Source organism: Eubalaena glacialis, chromosome 9, assembly GCF_028564815.1.
Source record: "Eubalaena glacialis isolate mEubGla1 chromosome 9, mEubGla1.1.hap2.+ XY, whole genome shotgun sequence".
Taxonomy (NCBI): Eukaryota; Metazoa; Chordata; class Mammalia; order Artiodactyla; family Balaenidae; genus Eubalaena; species Eubalaena glacialis.
In genome coordinates this window covers 58,244,222-58,265,126 of record NC_083724.1, presented here as the reverse complement: position 1 = coordinate 58,265,126, position 20,905 = coordinate 58,244,222, and the positions used below count along the sequence as shown (strand labels likewise).

The 20,905-nt window shown below is 35.5% G+C and overlaps 1 protein-coding gene across 4 annotated transcripts in view; it reads right to left on the bottom strand.

Moving 5' to 3' along the window:
* The window catches only part of KDM4C (lysine demethylase 4C), a 396,061-nt gene that overhangs the window by 191,707 nt on the left and 183,449 nt on the right, over positions 1-20,905 (bottom strand). Inside the window, exon 1 of one of the 4 annotated variants that reach the window (XM_061200415.1) lies at positions 475-559. The exons of the other annotated variants lie outside the window; for them this stretch is intronic. Coding sequence (XP_061056398.1) covers positions 475-483 — 9 coding nt within the window. The 5' untranslated portion in view covers positions 484-559. Of the gene's footprint in view, positions 1-474; positions 560-20,905 lie in introns of those variants that run through there. 4 annotated transcript variants of the gene reach the window in all.

Sequence of the window (20,905 nt, the reverse complement as noted above, 5' to 3'; positions counted from 1 at the left end):
AGTGAGCTGAATACTGTAAAGCTGAAAACCTAGGTTGACAATGAATAAAAGTAGTTAATAAATGTGTGGTTAGAATAATTTAACCAATAGGTTGAGATAAATTTTCTCCAAGATATATTTTAATCACATAAATGTTTATTAACAAATATACTCTCACAAAGTAACCAACAATTAGGAGCAAATAAACAGTCTCTTCTACATCATATCACATGAAACACCCACCATCACCACTACAATCATATCCACTAGAAAGAAGGAATAGTGTTAAGATAAGAAGTTCAAAGAAAAGATTATTTTGAATCCACTAGAACTTTGATTCTCATGAATACATAGTTAGAAGTCATATCGTATAAAGCAAGTTTCCTAATAAAGACCTCACACAGGTTATACTGTCTAGGTTAATACTCCATGCAATGCGACAGATAGAATTCAAATAGTGAAACAGAGATAGTCTCAAAGATGTAACTAACATACCTTAACCATCCCTAACACACCTGGCGACAGACTGGTTGACTCAACAACAGCCTTGAAACAGTAGGTCTTTCAATATTTTGGCAATACAATTATCATCTCCATGCAAATTAATTTAAAATTTCCTAATAATCTCCAGCCCAAAACTTCCTCCAGAGAGTGCCAATCTTGCCTTGAAAGTTCAGGAAAAAGAAAAAAGGAAAAAAAAAAAAAAAAAAAAACAGTTTAGGACACAGCTAACAGTCAGTATGCCTAAAACCAGCTTCTCCAACTGCAAACAAAAATTTTATTATAAATGATATGACAATCCTTCTATTCTCCTATATTCACAATCAACATTTCCTAATCCCTCCCTTGTCTTCTACCCCTAGAAATCCAGTCTGTCGTCATCTATAATTAGCTCTTCCTCTACCTGCAAAAATCCTTTTACCAGGACACCTTCACTGTCAGATGCTAAAACCTAGCATAACAAAGCTAACTAATTTCCCTGCCTGCAGTCTCTCCTAGCACCAATTCATCTTTATAGCTGTCCCTTTAATCTCCCTCAAATATATCATAATCTTTCACTTTGGAGTTCAATAAGGTGTAATACTCTGCTCTGCCTTTAATATAAAGTCCTGAGCCCAGCATTCAAGGGCTCTAAGCTTGGACTCCACTAGTGAGATTTCCAGGTTTCTCTCCCACTGCAAGTCAACATGAACATTCCTCTTCAACCCAGGGAGCAGAGTCACCATGAGCTTCCTTACCTCAGTGCTTCTGCTCCTCCCATAATACCTTCCTGCTCACCATTCTGCCATCCAAAGAAAATTCATCCTAAACACTGAATGCAAGTTGTACCAATTATTCTTCTGAATAGAGTACTATTTATCTACACCACTGCTTTCTATTATTAGTTAAGTACAGGCAAACTTCATTTTAGTGCACTTCGCTTTATCGCGCTTTGCTTTATCACGCTTCACAGATAAAGGGCTTTTTACAAATTGAAGGTTTGTGGCAACCCTGCATCAAGCAAGTCTATCAATTTTTCCAACAGCATTTTTCAACAGCATTTGGTCACTTTGTATCCCTGTGCCACATTTTGGTAATTCTCGCAATATTTCAAACTTTTTCATTATTACTGTGATCTGTGATCAGTGATTTTTGATGTTACTATTGCAAAAAGCTTACAACTCTCTAAAGGCTCAAATGATGGTTAGCATTTTTTAGCAATAAAGTATTTTCTAATTAAAGTATGTACATTGTTTGCTTTTTTTTAGTCATAGTACTATTGCACATAATAGACTGCAGTACAGTGTAAACATAACTTTTATATGCGCTGGGAAACCAAATAATTTGTGTGACTCGCTTTATTGTGGGGAAAGGAACTGAACCCACAATATCTGAGGCATGCCTATAAAGAGAGAGTTCTAAGTCATTTTTACTATAATTAGCTTAGAAATATGGAAAATGAGGATTCTGAGAAATTTAAAGATATTTTGGTTTAAGATGCAACCTTTCACTAAAGGAAGAAATGAAGTTTAGACTCACCAGCAGAGACTCTCTTATTTTCGTATAGTGTTACTAATATTTGCTTCGTGAAGAAAAAGGAGTGGACAATATAAATGATATAAGTTTCCACAGCAAGAATTTTGTCCTAGATTTTAATTTCCCATTCCTCTTTCCTAGAAGTCTTGAATTTTGTACACATGCAACAAGATTTACCACTCAACTGATTGTTTGACTCAATACAAGAATATATGTCTTAAATTATAGAAATAGAGAACAAATTAATGGTTGCCAGGGTTAAGGGAGGGGATGATGGTGAGAGGGAACTGGGTTCAGCTATAAAAGGGCAATGTGAGGGATCCTTGCAGTGGTGGAAATATTCTGTATCTTGACTCTATCATTGTCAATTTCCTCTTTTTTGATATTGTACTATAGTTTTGCAAGAGGTTACCATCGGGGAAAACAGGATAAAGGATACACAGGATCTACCTGTATTATCTTTTGCAACAGCATGTGAATCTACAATTATCTGAAAATAAAAAGTTTAAGAAAAAAATAAACTCTAAGACTTCCTTAAAATAAAACATATATATGTCTTACCTTTGATTTTAAATATTCAGAAATAGAGTCATAAAATACCCAAAATAATGCAAGGGAACAATGCCAGAGTCAAAAATAGTTGTAGTAAACTTCAACAGCACAGAGAAAATCTACTCCTGTCAGTAGTGACAAATAATACACTCATTTAAAGCCCTAAAGATTAGATGAGATCATTTAATAGAACGTGCTATGTGACTTTATTAGTAGGAATGGAAGACATTAACACTCCCATTTAGAAACAAAGAAATTTACAGACTACATATTGGTACAAAGAGCAATAACCAATACTAGGTAATACTTCTCAAGTAATCTATTTTGGATATGAATTCAAAACACTAATAAGAATGGCTTTTCTTACTGTTTCTTTTAAGAACATTCATACTAGTTACGTAATATGTAATGTATGTAATGGCTAAGTCCAAATTTAAAGGGAATCGTCAGTAGTCTGTTAAGCACTGAATTCTTCCATATTTCACCACCCTAAGACTTGTTACACAGAATCATGATTATTTGTTCCTATCTCCCAGGAAATCAAATTCATGCTCTCCGTTATTCATACTGAAAACCAGCAATCTAATTTCAAGATGAAAATGTTTCTAAAAATCAGCAACTTTCTAAGGCAGCAAATACTCAGTTAGTCATCTGAATTGTAGAATTGGAAATTTCATATAACCGCAATATATGATTAATAAAATAAGAAGTTGATGCTTAATAAAAACCCAAACTGAGGTATTACTTTAACATATTTTCTTTGTGACACACAGGATGGCTCATTATGGGAGGAAAAAAAACTCTCATGTGCAAATGTCTGATAAGGAAGGCTTTGAAGGTATGCAAAAATGTGTGAAATTATCCTGCTTTTCAGTCTATTTATAACAATTAAATGATAATTAGGAAGGAACTAAGGAAAGAATAGCTTAAAATAAGATAACAAGCCTAATAGCCACTTGATGTGGCTGTTATGGGTTAAATTATGTCTCCCTTCCCCAACCCCCAAAAGGTATGTTGAAGTGCTAACCCCCCTCAGAATGCGGACCTTATTTGGAGAAAGGGTTATGGCAGAAGTAATTACATAAGGGGTTACTGGAGTAGGGTGGGACCTTAATCCAATGGGCCTGGTGCCCTTATCAGACAAGAAGAGACACAGACACACAGGGGACAAGGCCTTAAATTGGTCTGACTACAAGAATATAGAGGTTCTTAGTGTTATTAAATTTTGCCTTACTGGGAAAGTTGAAGCAACTGAGGAAGTAAGAATCAGGCTTCCGGTATAACAAGTGGTCTTAAGAGTGAAGGAGAAGTGCACAGAGGTTTTGAAGAATCGAGAGCAACTATGACCTTGCAGGGGATTGAGAGATAACGTGAGAGGACTGGGCCTTTGTCATGGGTGGAACCCACTGCGATGCACATCCAGCTCCTGGTTGGGTCCTTCCTATCAGACTCAACTCCTCGGCTTCCCCTCTTGAAGAAACAACAGAAACTGAAGGATCAATAGAAGTCAGGCATTTATGAGGGGAAACACCATGACCCAAGTGAATCCTGCCAGGTAGGATACTGTAAGGTAGAATAAGATGAGGGTGGGGGATGAATTCATGTGACTTCTCTACTGTATCCCCCAAAAAGGGGCCTCTTATCAATTTAAGAGCTTGGTGTTAGATGGCTCCATGTATGTAGTTTCAAGAGACATGAGATACTATCAATCTCAGAATTAAAAACTAATTTTCTGTACATATACAGGAAAATGTTCTCTTTTTTACATACAAAATTCCAATGAATGTCAACCACAGTATATCATAGCCCAAAGAGGATAAATAATGTTTAAATTTTTCTTATAAATTATTAATTTCTCAACAATTATAAAAAGGGACCAATGCATAGGATGAAACAGATTTACTGAATAGGACAATCAAAAAGAGGAAAGGAGCCAATGATGGCAAACTCTTGTTTTGAATATTTATAAGTGTCTGATGAAGCATATATTGCTGTCTGCTGTTGACACATAGGTAGTGGGTGTATCTTAAAACCTAAGAACACTGTAAGATACTGTCCTTTATGATAACCATTTTAATTGTACTTAACAATGAAAATGACTCATTTTAAAAACACAAACAAGCATATCAATTCCTATTTCCTTCAAAAATTCAAATCAATAATTGGAAAAGTTAGGTTTTTATCAAAATCTAGTCCCCCTCCAAGAAAATTATTGTTTTTGAAGGTTATCTGTTAATTATCTTCAAGGTACAACCAAATTACTATATTAAATCAGAAATACAGTAAGAAAGAAGCATCCATTTCCTATCCAACACACAGCAAAACTGTCTTACATCTCCAAACACAGAAGCTATGAAAATATGGGACTGTGTATCAAATGGGAAAATGCCAAACCTTCAATGGAATCACCATTCGTTTGCTTTGAGAACCCAAAAGTTTGTATTACCAGTTGCCCTTTGAAAGAACATCATAAATAAAGAATAAAGGGAAGAGAAATATTCTCCACTTCGTTGTTTTCTAACAACACACTTTCTTTAGCTATGACAACAAGAATTAAGAAGAATGTGTTATTAACATAATTAGACACAACCATTCATTATTGTTTACTCTAAGTAATAACAAAGATACTACTTAGGCATAGCAACCTCTTATTTAACCAAGAATGTGACTGATGGTGATAACTAATTAGAGCCAAAGGCAGTAACTAGGCCTGAAATATAATTATATTCTAAACCATCAAACTACCTTTTATAGTAAATAGATAATTTAGCACTCAGGAAGCTCAGATACCTCATTGGAAAAAAAAAAAAAGGTTTAGACAATTCTAGCGCTAGAGCATCAAGAGAAATCTTTGACCAACTGATCTATGATTTACTCTTTATTCTTCCAGATTTACATCTCTTTCATTCCTTCCTATTCTTTAACTCTTTTTTCTTTTTTTTTTATTTGTTTGTTTTTAATCCTTTTATCTGTTTTCAACTTAGTCATGTCCAAAACCTAAAAATTCTTCTTTCCCTCCACATGTAAAAAAATAACCTGCTGGTAAATTTTTTAGCATTAAAACAAACTATGTTACTATCAATCCACTAGTACTCTGGAATCTCCATCTTCATCTCACAACTACATAAACATACATCCAATCTACTGCATCATACCAAACTTATAGGAGAGAAAGGACCCAGCTCTTTGGAAAACTGCCACACTGTTAACCCATATTAAATTTGCAGAAGTCCAGGAAACCCAGACTTTTTCTGGTACAATTATACTTAGTTATTTCTCATTTCAAATATGAATGAGAAACAAAATTTTCCAACATGCACTCAAATTTTTAAGGTAGTATTTCTGATCAATATTTTCTGGCATTGTGTTCCAATGGAGAAGCCACTCAGTTTTTATGGAATTTAATTAATTATTTTAACAGAAACATGGCCTAATTTAAACGGTTGCCAAGAATCATTAAATAAAAACAATTTTAGAAAATAAATGCACTATGCAGTTAATGAAGCCAACATCTATTGACAGGGTATTATTATACTATCTGTAGAAGTATCTAACCTTTTGAGATACAACAAAAATTTTTGAAGGAACTTTTGTTCTTTTTACATTCACCATACAATTAAGAATGAATAAAACTATTTAATGTGTTGATTAACTGTAAAAAAATGTAAAGGAACCTATTTATATTGAAATTATTCCAAATAAATTTTTTTAAAAAGTAGAATATTCTACTTCTGTAGTCAATTCATTCTATTATCATAAAATTTTCATTGCCAGTTACAAATCTGAACAGAATTTCACCCTCCTTGGAGTACTCCAAACAGATCAGTATTTCTTAGCTGACTCAAAACTAAGTATACATTAGAAAAAGGGGAATTCAGAATCAGTATAATGAATGTACATGAATCTAATATACATTGTGCTGAGCTAAAGAAACCAGGCAATTTTAAAGTCCACATTGGTGATTATTCCACCAGATTAATGAATACAACTATGTTTAATATGATGAATAAGCAGTAGCCACACTGCTCTATCTATATACTTGTTGAACCCTGAACTGACTACAGCTCTTCTACTTATTAGCTGGGTAAAAATGGTAAGTCTTGAGCTCTGAGTCCGCTCCTTCATATAAAAATGTCTTCCTGGCTCTCTCACAAAGGTTCAAAAAAATTTAAGTGTGTAAATACACTTGATCAACCGAGCTCCTTAAACGTGATTATGATTATGATCCTCCCAACCCTCTTCCTCACAAAATACTGAAGGAAACTCAAAATGCTGTTGTAAAGCAATGTAATGCTTTAAAGTTTCAGTCTGCGCTCAAATACTTATATTTTACAGAACTGATTTTCAAAGATGGTAGAGCCATGGGATTCTTCAAATGAGCTAAAGAAATTGCGTGAAATTAATGTAACAGTAGAACAGAAAATGCCCCATTTCTTGCCAGTTCCTATCTATGGAACATATTTAGGCATCCATCACTGTACACCAAATGGGCCTTCATCCCTTGGTCATATGTAATATCCATTATAATACTGATTTACTTCATCCGTGTACTTATTCAATCATTGCTCATTTGTTCATGTACCCTCTTCATTAATAATTTTGGGAGAAAATTATTATAATTACCTTAACAATTTATAAGTATTATTTTAATACAAGAAACAGAGTTGTTAAATACTTAGAACTAATTAAGGTGAAAATAATATTTGAACAGCACTTTGATTTCCTGAGTAACATTTCATATAATATCGGTCAAAGACAAGTAATAGGCTATTTCACCAGATCACATGAAGAGTAAACTATATAATTATGTTTACACTGACTGAGCAGGGAGATAAAAGAAATACAATTCTAAGATCAGTATTAATCAACAATGAAAGTATATAAAGAATGCAAAGGTCATTTCTTTTGTCCTCATATCCATTAATGAAGCAAGTTCTGCAGGAGACCTGCACATCCCTTGTTTTTCCCCAGACTGCTCTGCAGAGCTCACATACCCCTGATGTTGTCAAGGTGCACAAAGCATTTAAAGGTTCTGGGGATCCCAGGATACACACCCAGAGAAATTTTCTAAATGTTTTGTTCTCATGGACATAAAGAAGAAAGTAGCTTTAAAATATCCCTAATGGCTAAAAAGATAATCATAGTCATAGTAAGAAAGTCTGATACCACTACTAAATTTCTTATTCTCACTTTAATAAATCATTATTGTGAATTATTTCAGATACTTTTGCCATATCTGACCTTCCCCTCCCATTTTATTTTAAACCATGAAAATATACATTGTGTCTGTCTTTCTGAGAAGTACATTCTATAGTTGCCTAGAGGATTGGAGGCCCTTAAAAATATTTTTTCAATAAATAACCTTTTATAAACATATGAGGAAACAGAGGCTCAGAGAATTTTACTTAATTTGCCCAATGTCACACCGCTAACAAGTAATACAGCCTTTACCAGATTCAAATCTAGAATAACTCCCATACTCTTAACCAATCTACTGTGGACATTCAAAACCAAACCATATTTAACACATTTTAAATGGTTTTAATTTAAATATGGGCCACATTTTTCCATTCTAAACTTCTTTTTCTATGACCCATAACCAAGTTGAAATTGTAGTTGAGAATAAATGCCTGGATCTCATTATTTTAGCTTTTTATGCATGACATCATGCTGTGTTGATAGAGTTTATCCAGTCTAGCTAGCAACTTTCCGAAATATGTTTCCTCCGCTCTCCCTACTTTTAATAGATTCAGATTAATTTCTTCTGAATATTTTCAGGCTTCACCATACTTTATAAGGTATATCTCCCTTATAAAGTAAGGCAATTATAAAGCAATTTAAGGTATGAGACTAGAAACTCTATCTTTCTGACCCATGGGAACACTGTTCAAATAGACAATGAAAAACTATGCAAAAAGAAGGGGAATGGGCTCAAATAGCTTGCTCCAGGGGTCTCTAAAAAACTGTAGGAATTATTTTTAGAATTTCTGCTTCTCAACACTTACCTAAGTATCTGATAGAAAGGTTAAGGAAGTTCAGAGTTACAGACATTAAACAATCTACTCCCACTGTGCCATGTAAAACACAGCATGAAATTGAACTCCTTAGTACTGGGGAACAGATGAAGTTATTTTGTTCTGAATTCATGCATTGCATGTCACACACTTTATACGGGTGATAAATTTGGGCAAGATCAGATAAAAAATAGGGCTCTGCAGAGTCTTAGGGATCTAAGTGATTTATGAATATAAATATTTGCTCCTAAGAGTCTGTAAGATCATATGCGAGAGAGCCAAAAGAAATGCATAGAAGTACACAACATATAATCCTTCTCCCATGATGCTCAGATACACTAACTTTTGAATCGTTCAAATATTTTTTAATGACTAATTGGACACAATTAGAAGTTCATCCTGCACCTGGAATGAACCTTAGGAAATAAAAAATCCACTCTAATTATCATAATTCATAGATGGGAAACTGAGGCACAAAAATACTAAGTCACTTGCTGGATGTCACAAGGATAGTGAGCGGAAAAAAAAGTTCACGTGATGCAAGACTCATCCTACTTACCAGCATCTCTGGGATTTTCAGCTTCCCATTCACTGAGCCACTAAGCACATAGGAACACGCTGAGTAACTCAAGGCGTTGAATGCAGAATTAGCCATGCCCCAGGTTTCATGATAGAACACTGGCCATGGTAAGAACCATCTGACTAATGCTGGAGATGTTCACCTCTTCACTTCTGTGGAACTGGAGATGAAGGCAACATCCTCTAACCCTTTTCCACCTTTTTTTGTACAGTTCAAACACTATTATCAATGTACGAAATATGATTAATAAGTAAATACCATTTTTCTAAAGGGGAGAGGGAGGAGGAAAATGAATAAAAAGGCCATGTATGCATAATGTAATCCCCAGAATGGAAGCGCTGGATAGTACCATTGTCCCTCAGTATCCTTGGGGGATTGGTTCCAGGACTGGCCTCAGACACCAAAATCTGCAGATGCCTAAGTCCCTTATATAAAATGGTATAGTAAATATTTGCATATAATCTATGCACATCCTCCCACACACTTTAAATTATCTGTAGATTACTTATAATACCTAATACCATGTAGCTGCTATGGGAATAGTTATAAATACAGTGTAAATGCTATATAAATAGCTACCAAAGTGGGTGGCAAATTGAAGTTTTGCTTTTTGGAACCATCTAGACTTTTTTCCCTAATATTTTCAATTCATAATTGGTTGAACCCACAGATACAGAACCCAAGGATTCGGAGAGCTGACCGTATATATCAAGGGTGCTCTCGCTTGGGAGAAACAAAAATAACTTGTTACTTTTCAAATAAATTCTAGGTTACCATATTTTAAAATCCTATATGTCATACTGAATTTTTAATATATTTTTCAGGAAAAACGAAACCTTTATTTATTTAACAGTCATGTCATAAACACTACCCCACACTCAATGCACTCTGATCACATGTCTCTTGCTACATAAAAAATTCTCTGGCACTATTTCCAAAACAAGAGACAACCGGATGAAAGCTAACTAGGTCAAAAAATTAATGCCTTTAGGAAGAAGTATAATTTATTTCAGGCTTTCTAATGTTAACAATATGCTTGGAAATTTAACATTAAATAATCAAAGGAAAACAAATAATTTTGTTGGAAATAAAATTATTTAAATTGACAACAGATACTTTTTCAGCAATACTTCCTTAGAAAACCACACAGCACTATAAGTAAATAATTCAGCATCTCAGATTCATTTTATCTGGCAATTCCTGCATTCCCATTCAAGTGTGAGAATATGTCTGGCACTGCTATTAGCTTTTCTGTTATTAATTTTGTGAGATGATTTAAAGCAGGGGAAAAAGGTAGATATATTCATTGAACCAGTAGAAAAACAAACAGAAGATAGAAAAACACACAATGGATTTGTGTTTCTTCAATTTCTCTCTGGCCAAATTTAGAAAACCATAAATAGGAAAGTCTATGGAAAAACATTTCTTATAAGAGACTTCATTGTTATTCTAAGAAATTAAGATGGGAAAAACAGGATTTAAATCAGTTTAAGGCCAATAGGGATCCAACATGCAGAACTAACTTCCATGACTATTACTATTATTTGCTTGACTTTAGACTCAAAAATAGCAAAAAATGGCTCCAGAGCCCACGAGCCACAACTACTGAGCCCATGTGCCACAACTACTGAAGCCCGCACGCCTAGAGTCTGTGCTCCGCAACAAGAGAAGCCACTGCAATGAGAAGCCCGCGCATCGCAACGAAGGGTAGCCCCCACTCGCCTCAACTAGAGAAAAGCCCACGCTCAACAAAGACCCAACACAGCCAAAAATAAAATAAATAAAATAAATAAATTTTTAAAAGAAGAAATAATGGCTTAAATTTTTTAAAAAATAGCAAAAACTGAAGCTGCATTAAACCAATCTGTGACATGTTAAGGATAAATCATGCCAATGACTTAGCAACACAGAACTTTTAAATATGTAATAAAACTTTTAAAATATGAATAATCTGTGACCAGTAATTTAACAACTGGGAACTTATCCTAAGAAAATAATTATCACTTAATGTACCAGCTTATGTTTAAGAATGTTCATTTCAGCAGCGTTTATCAAAGACCTAAAAAACGGGAAAGAAAACATTTTCTAGAAAAAAGAGGGTATTCCTTTAAAAACTCATGGTATAACTTATGGAAGAACATTTAGAGATATGGAAAAGCATTACTAGTAGGTGGAGAAAACAGGTTATACATGATCATATATGTAATATATATGTTTATCTACCTATAATGCCCATACATATGTTAGAGACTGATCCATTTCCTTAAATCCGATACTGGGGAGAGTGGTGTGGGGACAGAGGTGGTGGGTACAAGTAGAAGTGGGCATGGCATGAAGAGGTTGCTTGGACTAAAGCTCTACACTTGGAGTGGAAATATCCCTAAATAGATGAATCCCTTTCTTAAGTGATGAAGTTTCTCTCTCACTCTTGATCTCTCTATATTTATCCAAACCAAAAGTATTTCATTTCCTAGCACCTTGTTCTTTTCCTTCAGGTCACTTATAACAATTTTTAACCATATGTTTGTATGTTTATTTGGTTAATGTCTATTTCCTGCCCTAGAACCTACATTCTGTGAAGACAAGGCTCAGATCAGTTTTACCGTCACCAACACATAGTATGTGCTCCATAAATACTAGCTGAATGACTGCCAAACACTAGAATATTGCCCGTAATGTAAGAAGCAAAACGAAAATGAAAATGAAATCTAATGTTGACCTTACTATATTTGAATTATTTACTTGCCTCATTTCTATTTACATAATTTATTTAAAAATTGAATTACTTTATCATTATGTAGAACCTTTCATTAGAAGACCTCAAAGTATTTCATTAGCAAATATGAGGACTCTGCCTTAATTAATGGAAACATGTCATAAATGTTAAGGAATGCTTTTTTTGGTCCAGCAAATGACACACAGCTACAAACTACAACTCAGATTTCTAACTTTATATCCACTCTCTAAGAATTTGGTTGATACAAATAAAATGTAGAATTGTCATTGTTGCAATGATCATTAACAAGCTCTGGACAAGAGAAGTCCTTCACTACCCCAGGGGCAACAGGTCTACTAATAAAATCTAGGAAGTGATTTGGTAGGATGTGTTCTATTTTTACTCTACAGAAACTCATTAATCAGTCTAAATGTTTAAAAAAAGAAAGGCTACATAATAAGTGCAATTTTAATGATCTACATTCCCTCATATTCACATATACTTTTAAATATATTTAAATTCAAACTGGACTGAGTCCAGAAAGTAATCATAAACACAGCTGATATCAGCCTCAAATCCTGCCAAGTACTAAAGACCACTCCACTTTAAAACAATTATATCCAACCAAACTTCTGGTGCCAAAAAAAAGCCCCCTATTTGTACAACTTACACAATAATCAGAGTAAAGATTATTCATCTATATATGTGTAATAAGAAATTATTTCAGGGCTGTAGTTTCACTTATTTCCTCAGATGTGGCTGCCTACTACAATCCATCACTGTCAAGAAGCAAAAAACCAGGAATGTTCTGCCTTCACTAGTGAATAAATACAAGCTGTAGCAGTGACCCTTTAAATCAAAATGCAAAAACCTTTCCTCATGGGGTTGGAGAGCCCCAACTAAAGGGGAGAGGAAGGTAAAGCACCGGGAATGGCAGGGTTAGGACACTAGTTCATCACTTCAGTTCTGGTTCATTTTACATTCCAAGAACTGTTGCTGAGGTCTTCTGGAAGGCAGGGCAGGGGTCAGGGAGGGCTTTTTATAGCAATAAACAACTATCACATACCACGTCTGCTCATCCTTTGCCTTTTTACTTTGTCTAAAAACATGGGAAATAAGTGGTAAATGGCTTCCCAGTACTCTAATTCCGTGTGGGAAATCCATTCTGCTTCAAACTGTCCACCTGATCCATACAATCTCTGGCCCAAGACTGTAAATGGCAAGCCTCCCCTTCCAAGTGCAGAAGCACGAAGCCTACCCTACCACAAGCTTTTATCTCCCCTCTCTGTGAAATGAATATGGAAAAGAAAACTAACAGTAGAAGGCCCAGTCCTTTAATCAAATATTAAATTACATCCATTCTCAATTCAATTTAATACCTGTGCTGCTGCAATAATGTCCAGAGTAACAAGCTATGACAGCATTCATTCCACAAACATTTCAGGGTCTAATAGGAGCAAAGAGGTATGACTACTAATATGAGCAAAGAGGTATGATGGGCACAGTTACCAAACTTCATAAATAAGCAGCTACATGAGGGAGGGCAGAAATCTGGAAAAAGTTTGCAATTCTCACCATTGGTTAAGTTTTGTGAAACTGAATAGGGCTGTTTTTATTTATAATTTACTATTCATTATTTAGTTTGTTCAAAAAATTTTACTGAAATTGATGTAGCAGGATTAAATCACTAAATTTCATTACGTGGTTCACTCCTAAGACTTTTCTTTATTAGGATGTTTTCTGACTAAAAAAAGCACTAAAAACAATTCTCCCCCAGGCCCAGGGCCTGTGTTTTAGGTGAGGCTGGACGAGCCAATCAAACATTCCATCCCAGTGACAACAGTGACTGGTTCAGGGATCCGCACACGACCCAGGAAGGCCAAGGGGATTCATCTCAGGACTTGTTCCTAGTCTACTAGCCTAGAAAAAGCCGACAGTCATCTATGCCACAACATGGGGAACAAAAGCCTGAGAAGGAAGCCAAGTGTGATAAAAGAACCAGAGAGAAGAAAGTGCAGTAAGAGGAACCAGACAGATCTCTGAAGATATACATCAAGGAGGTAGTCCATTTTCTTTCTGCGCCAAAAGGAGGTGGAAGGCTACAACTTTTGAGAATGTTGATCCATTAAGATCAACTTAAGACAGAATCTACACACTTAACTAAGTACATGACATACTCAGAAGAAAAGTTAAAATCATCTATGAGCATAGGAAGGATTTTTAAATCTACTTCTCCAGATTGTTACTGGAAATGTATCTACAGTTGAAACCAGAGCAATACAATTAGCATTTGAGTTACAAGAAAATGATCTTATAGTCAGAATGAAATGAAATGGGTTATCAGGTAAGACAGACATATACTGTGAGCCAGGAACAAGTCATAAAAGTTAAATTAACAAGAAAATCAGTAACAGAACATTATAATAAGAATTTGCCAAAGCAGAAGACTACATCAAATTTACACTTTTACATATGTTCAAAACAATTAAGGTCAATTAGCATGTTTAGAATATCAGGCCTAAAGATAAACAGATAAATTAGCCCCATGTTTTTAATCTGGAGACTTGAATCCATATGGCTGTCTAAACCAGTTAAGATTTTAAATGCCAGTCACAACACACAAAAAAGCCTTCAACAGGAAAAGTTTACACTCGTATAAATACATTTCTGTCTCTATATCATCAAGAAAGAAACATCAAAATAGCAATTACGTAGTGTTAAAACAAACAGAAGTTACATATTCCAATGTCCCAGGACCAATATTAAATTTTTAAAAACCCAATGTAAAATACATTATTTTAAAAGCCTAGTCTAAAATACCATCTCACTTTAACACTCAGATCTAAATACTACTTTTAATAATAAAATGTCAGAAATACGGCAACCTGTAACCACAAAGACATAAAATTACTAAGTGCCTGAAAATGAATTACGTATATCAAAGGATAATGTTAACTTACTGGTATTGAACTACAAAGGCTATTGGAATCCCAAATTTAAAAAAGAACCTTTACTCTGGACTTCTTCCAGCAATTCAAACAAAGTAAATGTGTAATTTTTTTTTTTTTAATATTCAACTACTTCCTTTTTATACTTTTAATGAAACAGTTTAACTTAATTATTACTCAGCAGCAGCAACATCCAAGAATCTTGTCAATCACAGACCAGAAGTCCTGCCTCTGAGACGGCCTGATTGAGCAGAACGTGAAACTCCTGCAGTGGATGCAGCAGGAAGAACTGTCTCACCAAGAGCGATCAGTTAAATGCAGCAATGGTACTCATGGCTTCTTGTGTCCAATGGCAAGTTATTCGTGGTATTTTTTCATTTATGTTTAGTCTCCTAAGTTCTTAAGTATAAGAGGAAGGGGGACCTATCTTAAATACCAGTTCTTGGTTTTTAAAAGGTTTTAATTGATTGTAGTAAAAAATAAGAATTCAAGCTGATGGTTATAATAGCAAACATCTCATACTGTGTGCTTTCTCTGTGCCAGGCACAGTGATAAATGCAAAGCATTTTCTCATTGCATCGGTACTTATATTAGTTCACTTAATCTTCACATCCCTATGAGGAACTATTAATAACTCTGTTTTACTAATGTAGGATACAGAGAATCAATGATTTGCCAAAGGTCATGGGACTTCCCTGGTGGCGCAGTGGACAAGACTCCGTGATCCCAATATAGGGGGGCCCGGGTTCGATCCCTGGTCAGGGAACTAGATCCCACATGCATGCCGCAACTAAGAGTTTGCATGCCACAACTAAGGAGCCCGCAGGTCGCAACTAAGGAGCCCGCCAGCCACAACTAAGAGCTGGCGTAACCTAAATAAATAAATAGATAGATAGATAAATATTTTTTAAAATAATAATAATTTGCGAAAGGTCATGAATTAAGCAAGTGGTAGAATGAAGACTTGAGTCTACATCCTTTCGTCATCAGTATCAGTGCTCCTAAAGACGAACAATATATCGACAGTACAGGATATACAGTGCTGATACTCAGCACCGTCCCAGTCCATCTGAACTCTTCCCCGTATGGAGCTGCCCCAGGCCAAAGGGTTCTGATGTGGCTCTGATATTAAGGAGACTTGCAGAGATTAGAAGGCAGAAGAGAGTCTAAAGATTTCAGCAGCAGGCTGCTGGAGAAGTGACAGCAGCAGGCCAGGGCTGAGGAACACAGGGGCACAAAGGTCCCGGCTGTTCCCGAGCTCAGGTAACACCATCTTCCCTACACACCCTTTCACTCCTCCAGTCCTTCCAACAATGTTGCAGCCTAGCTCATACTCGGAGCAAACTACTGGGAACAACTGTACATTCATGAACACGTTTTAATTTTGTATATCTTCCTTTGTGAAGAGTCTGTTATATTTTTGGTCCACTTTTTATTGAGATATTTTTGTTGTTTTATTATTGAGCTGTCTGAGTCCTTTATATATCCCAGATACCAGTCATTTATCAAATATATGTTTTGCAAATGTTTTCTCCTAATTTGTGTCCTTTTAATGATGTCTTTTAATGAGCAGTTTTTAACTTTAATGAAGTCTAACTCATCAATTCTTGTCTTTTATAATTATTGCTTTCTATGACTTAAGAAACCTTTTTCTATCCCCAAGTTATAAAGATATTCTCCTATATTTTCTTCCAAAAGCTTCATATTTCAGTTTTCTCCTTCAGGTCTAGGATTCATCTTGAATTAGTAGTTTTATATGGTGGGGTTCAAGGTTAATTTTTTTCACAAATGTTGAAGACTCTTTTTTCCCCCCTGGATCGCTTTGGTGCCACTGACAAAAATTAAATGCCATATAAGCGTGGGTCTATTTTGGGTTCTCTCTTCTCTTCTATTGGAGAAGATCTAGATCTATGTGTAGCTATATTCTTCATAAACAATCATCTACAAATAGGGACAGTTTTACTTCTCTTTTATCTTCATGCCCTTGACTACTTTTTCTTGACTTACTGCAGTGGCCAGAGTCTTCAGTGAAATAACAAACAGAAGTGGTGAGAATGAAACTTCTCACTTTGCGCCAAATCTTAGGGAGGAACTGTTCAATATTTCGCCATTCTGTATGACATTCATTGTAGGTTTCTTATACCTACTTTATTGACAAAGTTCCCTCTGAGCATTTTTATCTGAAATGAATGTTGCTTTTTCTACATTTGGTAAAATGATCATATGTTTTTTCTCTTTTATTCTGTTAATGTGATGGATTAAACTGATTTGATTTTTAAATGTTAGACCAAATTTTTTTGTGATAATTACCGTCATGTGTCAACTTGACTTGGCCATGGGGTGCCCAGACATTTGGTCAAACATTATTCTGGGTGTGTCTGTGAGGGTGCTTCTAGATGAAATGACTATTTGAATCAGTACAATGAATAAAGCAGATTGCTGTCCCTAATATGAACAGGCGCCATTCAATCAGGGGAAGGCCTGAATAGAACAGAATGTTTGACCATCCCAGGAATAAGAGGGAACTCCTCCTGCCTGACTGATTGAGCTGGGACAAGGGTTTTGCCCTGCCTCTGCACTAGAACTGAAACATCAGCTATTTCTGCATGTCCAGCTTTCTGACTACAGATCTTGGGACACCTCAGCCTCCATAATTACAGCCAATTGCTTACAATAAATCTCTTTACATATATGCATCCTATTGGCTCTGGAGAAACCTGAGTAATACTCTTGTGTTCTGGAGATAAATGCCACTTAGTCATCAATTACCCTCACTTTACCACAGTTCAGCTATAACATATCTGTATTAAGAAACATAAAAGGGGTATATGGTTTTAGGTATTTCCCTGCAAATTGCCTTAATTTAAGTTCACACATGCTTATGCTTACACAGCCAGAACCACCTTTCTCTTTTATTTCCTACTAATAATTATTCTCTCTTTAATTGATATAATTCCAAAGATGTAGTAATGGAGAAATAAACCATATAAAGAAGCCTCTTAGAAATTCCCATTTTTGTAAGATTGGCATTCAAGAAACAGAGATCAAAAGATAAAAAATATGGACAGAGATAAAAAGACTATTTAGGAGAATAATGCAGGTAGAAGTTAACTTAAGCTAGTCCTTTGATGATCAGGAAAAATTCTGAAATAGAATATTTCTTAGGTCATAAGCAAAAAATAAGCAAGACTTCCTTAGTCAATAAAGTACCATCAGAGTTATGTTCTTAGTGTCCAAAGAGCCTAAATTATTAGCTCCAACAGTTTGCAAAGAAGCTTCTTTTTACCCATTTTTCAAATATTCAAATGTTCATTTGGACTGAAGAATAAGTAGCTAACCTAGGAACAGTTGAAAAAGTGATAGCAAGAAAAAGCAGGATAAAAAAGGAGTAGGAATGTGTCAAGGAAACAACAGGATGATGGCAGCACCATCAAACAGAAGAATGTACAGACTCTGCTTGGCAGGGTGGGGGGGGGGGTGCGGTCCTTGAGCCACAAGGAAGACTGAGAAGCAGAAAAGGGGATGCTGCTCTGGAAGAATGTGCAGGAGGACAGACAACAGGGCACATAACAGGGGAAAGAGCAGATCTCATGAATTTAAAAAGCAATGAAACACCTTTATCGACTCGCGTTGTCATTTTTCTCCACTGTTTTTGCTACGCTACATTATAAATCTTCCCATGTACTGCTGCCCCTACTGGAAACATTCTCATCCTCTTGCTATAACCAAGCATATTTATCTAGCTAACATCCTTCATATTTCACCTTAAATGCATACAGACTAGGTCAGTTCCCCCTACTACAAAATAACTCAACACCCTGAATATGTGACACAAATGACATCATAATTAATTAGTTGTATAATTATTTTATAAATGTCAGTTTCTAAGCCTTGCCTGTAAAAGGACAAAGATCATGCTTGTCCTGCTCATCACTGTGCCTTTCAACGAAGGGGGCGGGGGGTCAATAAATACTTTTTGCATGAATTAATAAATTGAATGAAAAAAAGTGTCCTTTGAATATATTTTCAACAATAAATTAACACTAAAAAAAGCATTTGTCTACATTTATTTACTTATTTGTCACTTGTAGAGTGCATGTGCTAAATGCCAGGGACTGTTCTAAGCACATTACATTTAATAATTCAACCCTAGGAGGTTGGTATACTTATTATGCCCATTTAACTAATGAGAACACCAATGCACAGAGAGGTTAAGTAGTTTGCCGAAGGTCTTTGCAAGATTCAAACCCAGGCAGCTTGGTTCTACAATTCATTGCTAAGTAATTTTAAGACAATGCTATGAAAACAATGTCCATTAAAGGCTACTTGAAAGAAAAGTATCCTGTAAAATATGTCTGGGGTTCCACATTTTAGCTCTGCAATTCTCGTATATGTATAGTGAATTATGGAAAATGTCAGTAACTAATTCTTGATGCTGAGCTCTTCTTTTTTTCTTTTGGTAATGAAAATATTACACCAGATTTTAAGAAGAAATAGATAAAGTTTTCACATTGCCTATTGCTTTTTACATATTATAATACTAATGCCCAGAGGATTTATTGAAATAGAAACAAATCTACATGAGGGCTGAGGCAGTTGTTTAAGCTGATGTCTTTTCCCCCCCTCCCCTTTAATGGAACAAAGAAATAAGCATCTTATTTTACTGAATCTCTCATTTTGACTATAAAAGATTTATTTTGTAAAAATGTAAATGTTAAAAACGTTTATTTATAGTACATCTTTTTCCTTTAATAAAATCAAACCAATTAAAATGATCATTGAACATATTTCATTTAAAAAAGTTGCCTTCATATGGTCTAACTATGTGATTACCACAAAAGTTGAAAATCTCAGTTAGCCTTTAACTCATCTGAACATTAATAGCTTCGGTATCCAAAGGTCAGTTTGTATTTCTAAAACTAGAAAACTGGATAGGTTATCAATATCTGGTCTTCAAATGCATTAGATATAAATTTTTCTTTAACTACTGCTGTAACTGAGCAGGACCCTACGGGACCTTCCTGGGACCCCTCCACTGCCACTGACTCATCCCCATCCCATCCCATCCTCTGCCTGCCTCTTGTTTGTAGAAAAACTTTAGCCTCGCAGGCCTTCCCCAGGTTCCAAAGAATAAATTTAATTAAAGTAAGAAAATGCAGAAACAAAGGAAAACAGTCAAGCAAGACAAAATAATAATAGTTTAGCCATTAAACAAAGTCAAAGATGCTTAGTTCCTCCTCAAGGACTATAGATAATATTTTGAGCCATGTTCTTTGAGCTGTTTTGCAGATACTGAAACCTCCACCAGGTAGAAGAAGTTAACTGTATGCTGATCACAAGCACATAGACCCCAGACCAACTGGAACCGGAATGTTGATGATGTTGACTCGATCACCTCACCGCCAACCAATCAGAAGAATGCCCACAAGCTGGTCACGTACCCCACAACCCCCTACCCTCACCCTGTCTTTAAAAACATTTCCCTTAACCCCATTGGAGAACTCAGGTTTTTTGAGCATTAGCTACCTGGACTCCTTGCTTGGTGCCTGCAATAAACGCTACACTTTCCTTCACCACAACCTGGTGTCAGCAGATTGGCTTTACTGCGCTCGGGCGAGCGGACCCAAGTTTGGTCGGTAACACTGCTAACCTGAGCAAACATAGGAAGGGGTTTATGCTATGATGTAAGGGCCTCTAATTCAGGATGCTGTTGCAGGTTCAGCTGAGAATTTACTGGGTACAAGACATTTAATCATCATCAGTCCTATCCTTGCTTTTATCATTCAATTTATTTCATTTTCTTCAAAATCATACCCCATGGAGCTACCTGTGCTCGCCATGACTCCACGTTTCCCCACCACTCAGACATAAGTACATAATAGAGTGAATGTTAGCAAACATAACCTAGCCAGTAGCTTGGTCATGATTTTATAATGATTTATAAATGAACTTGAGAGAACAATGGGCATTTCATAGTCTCTGATTAATGCATATACTCAGTAGTGCAAAGAAACTGCATTCACAACATCCGTCAAACACCATAGGCCAGTAGGGGAAAAAGCATAAAATGATGGCAATTTCTATGGAGGAAAGAAATTAC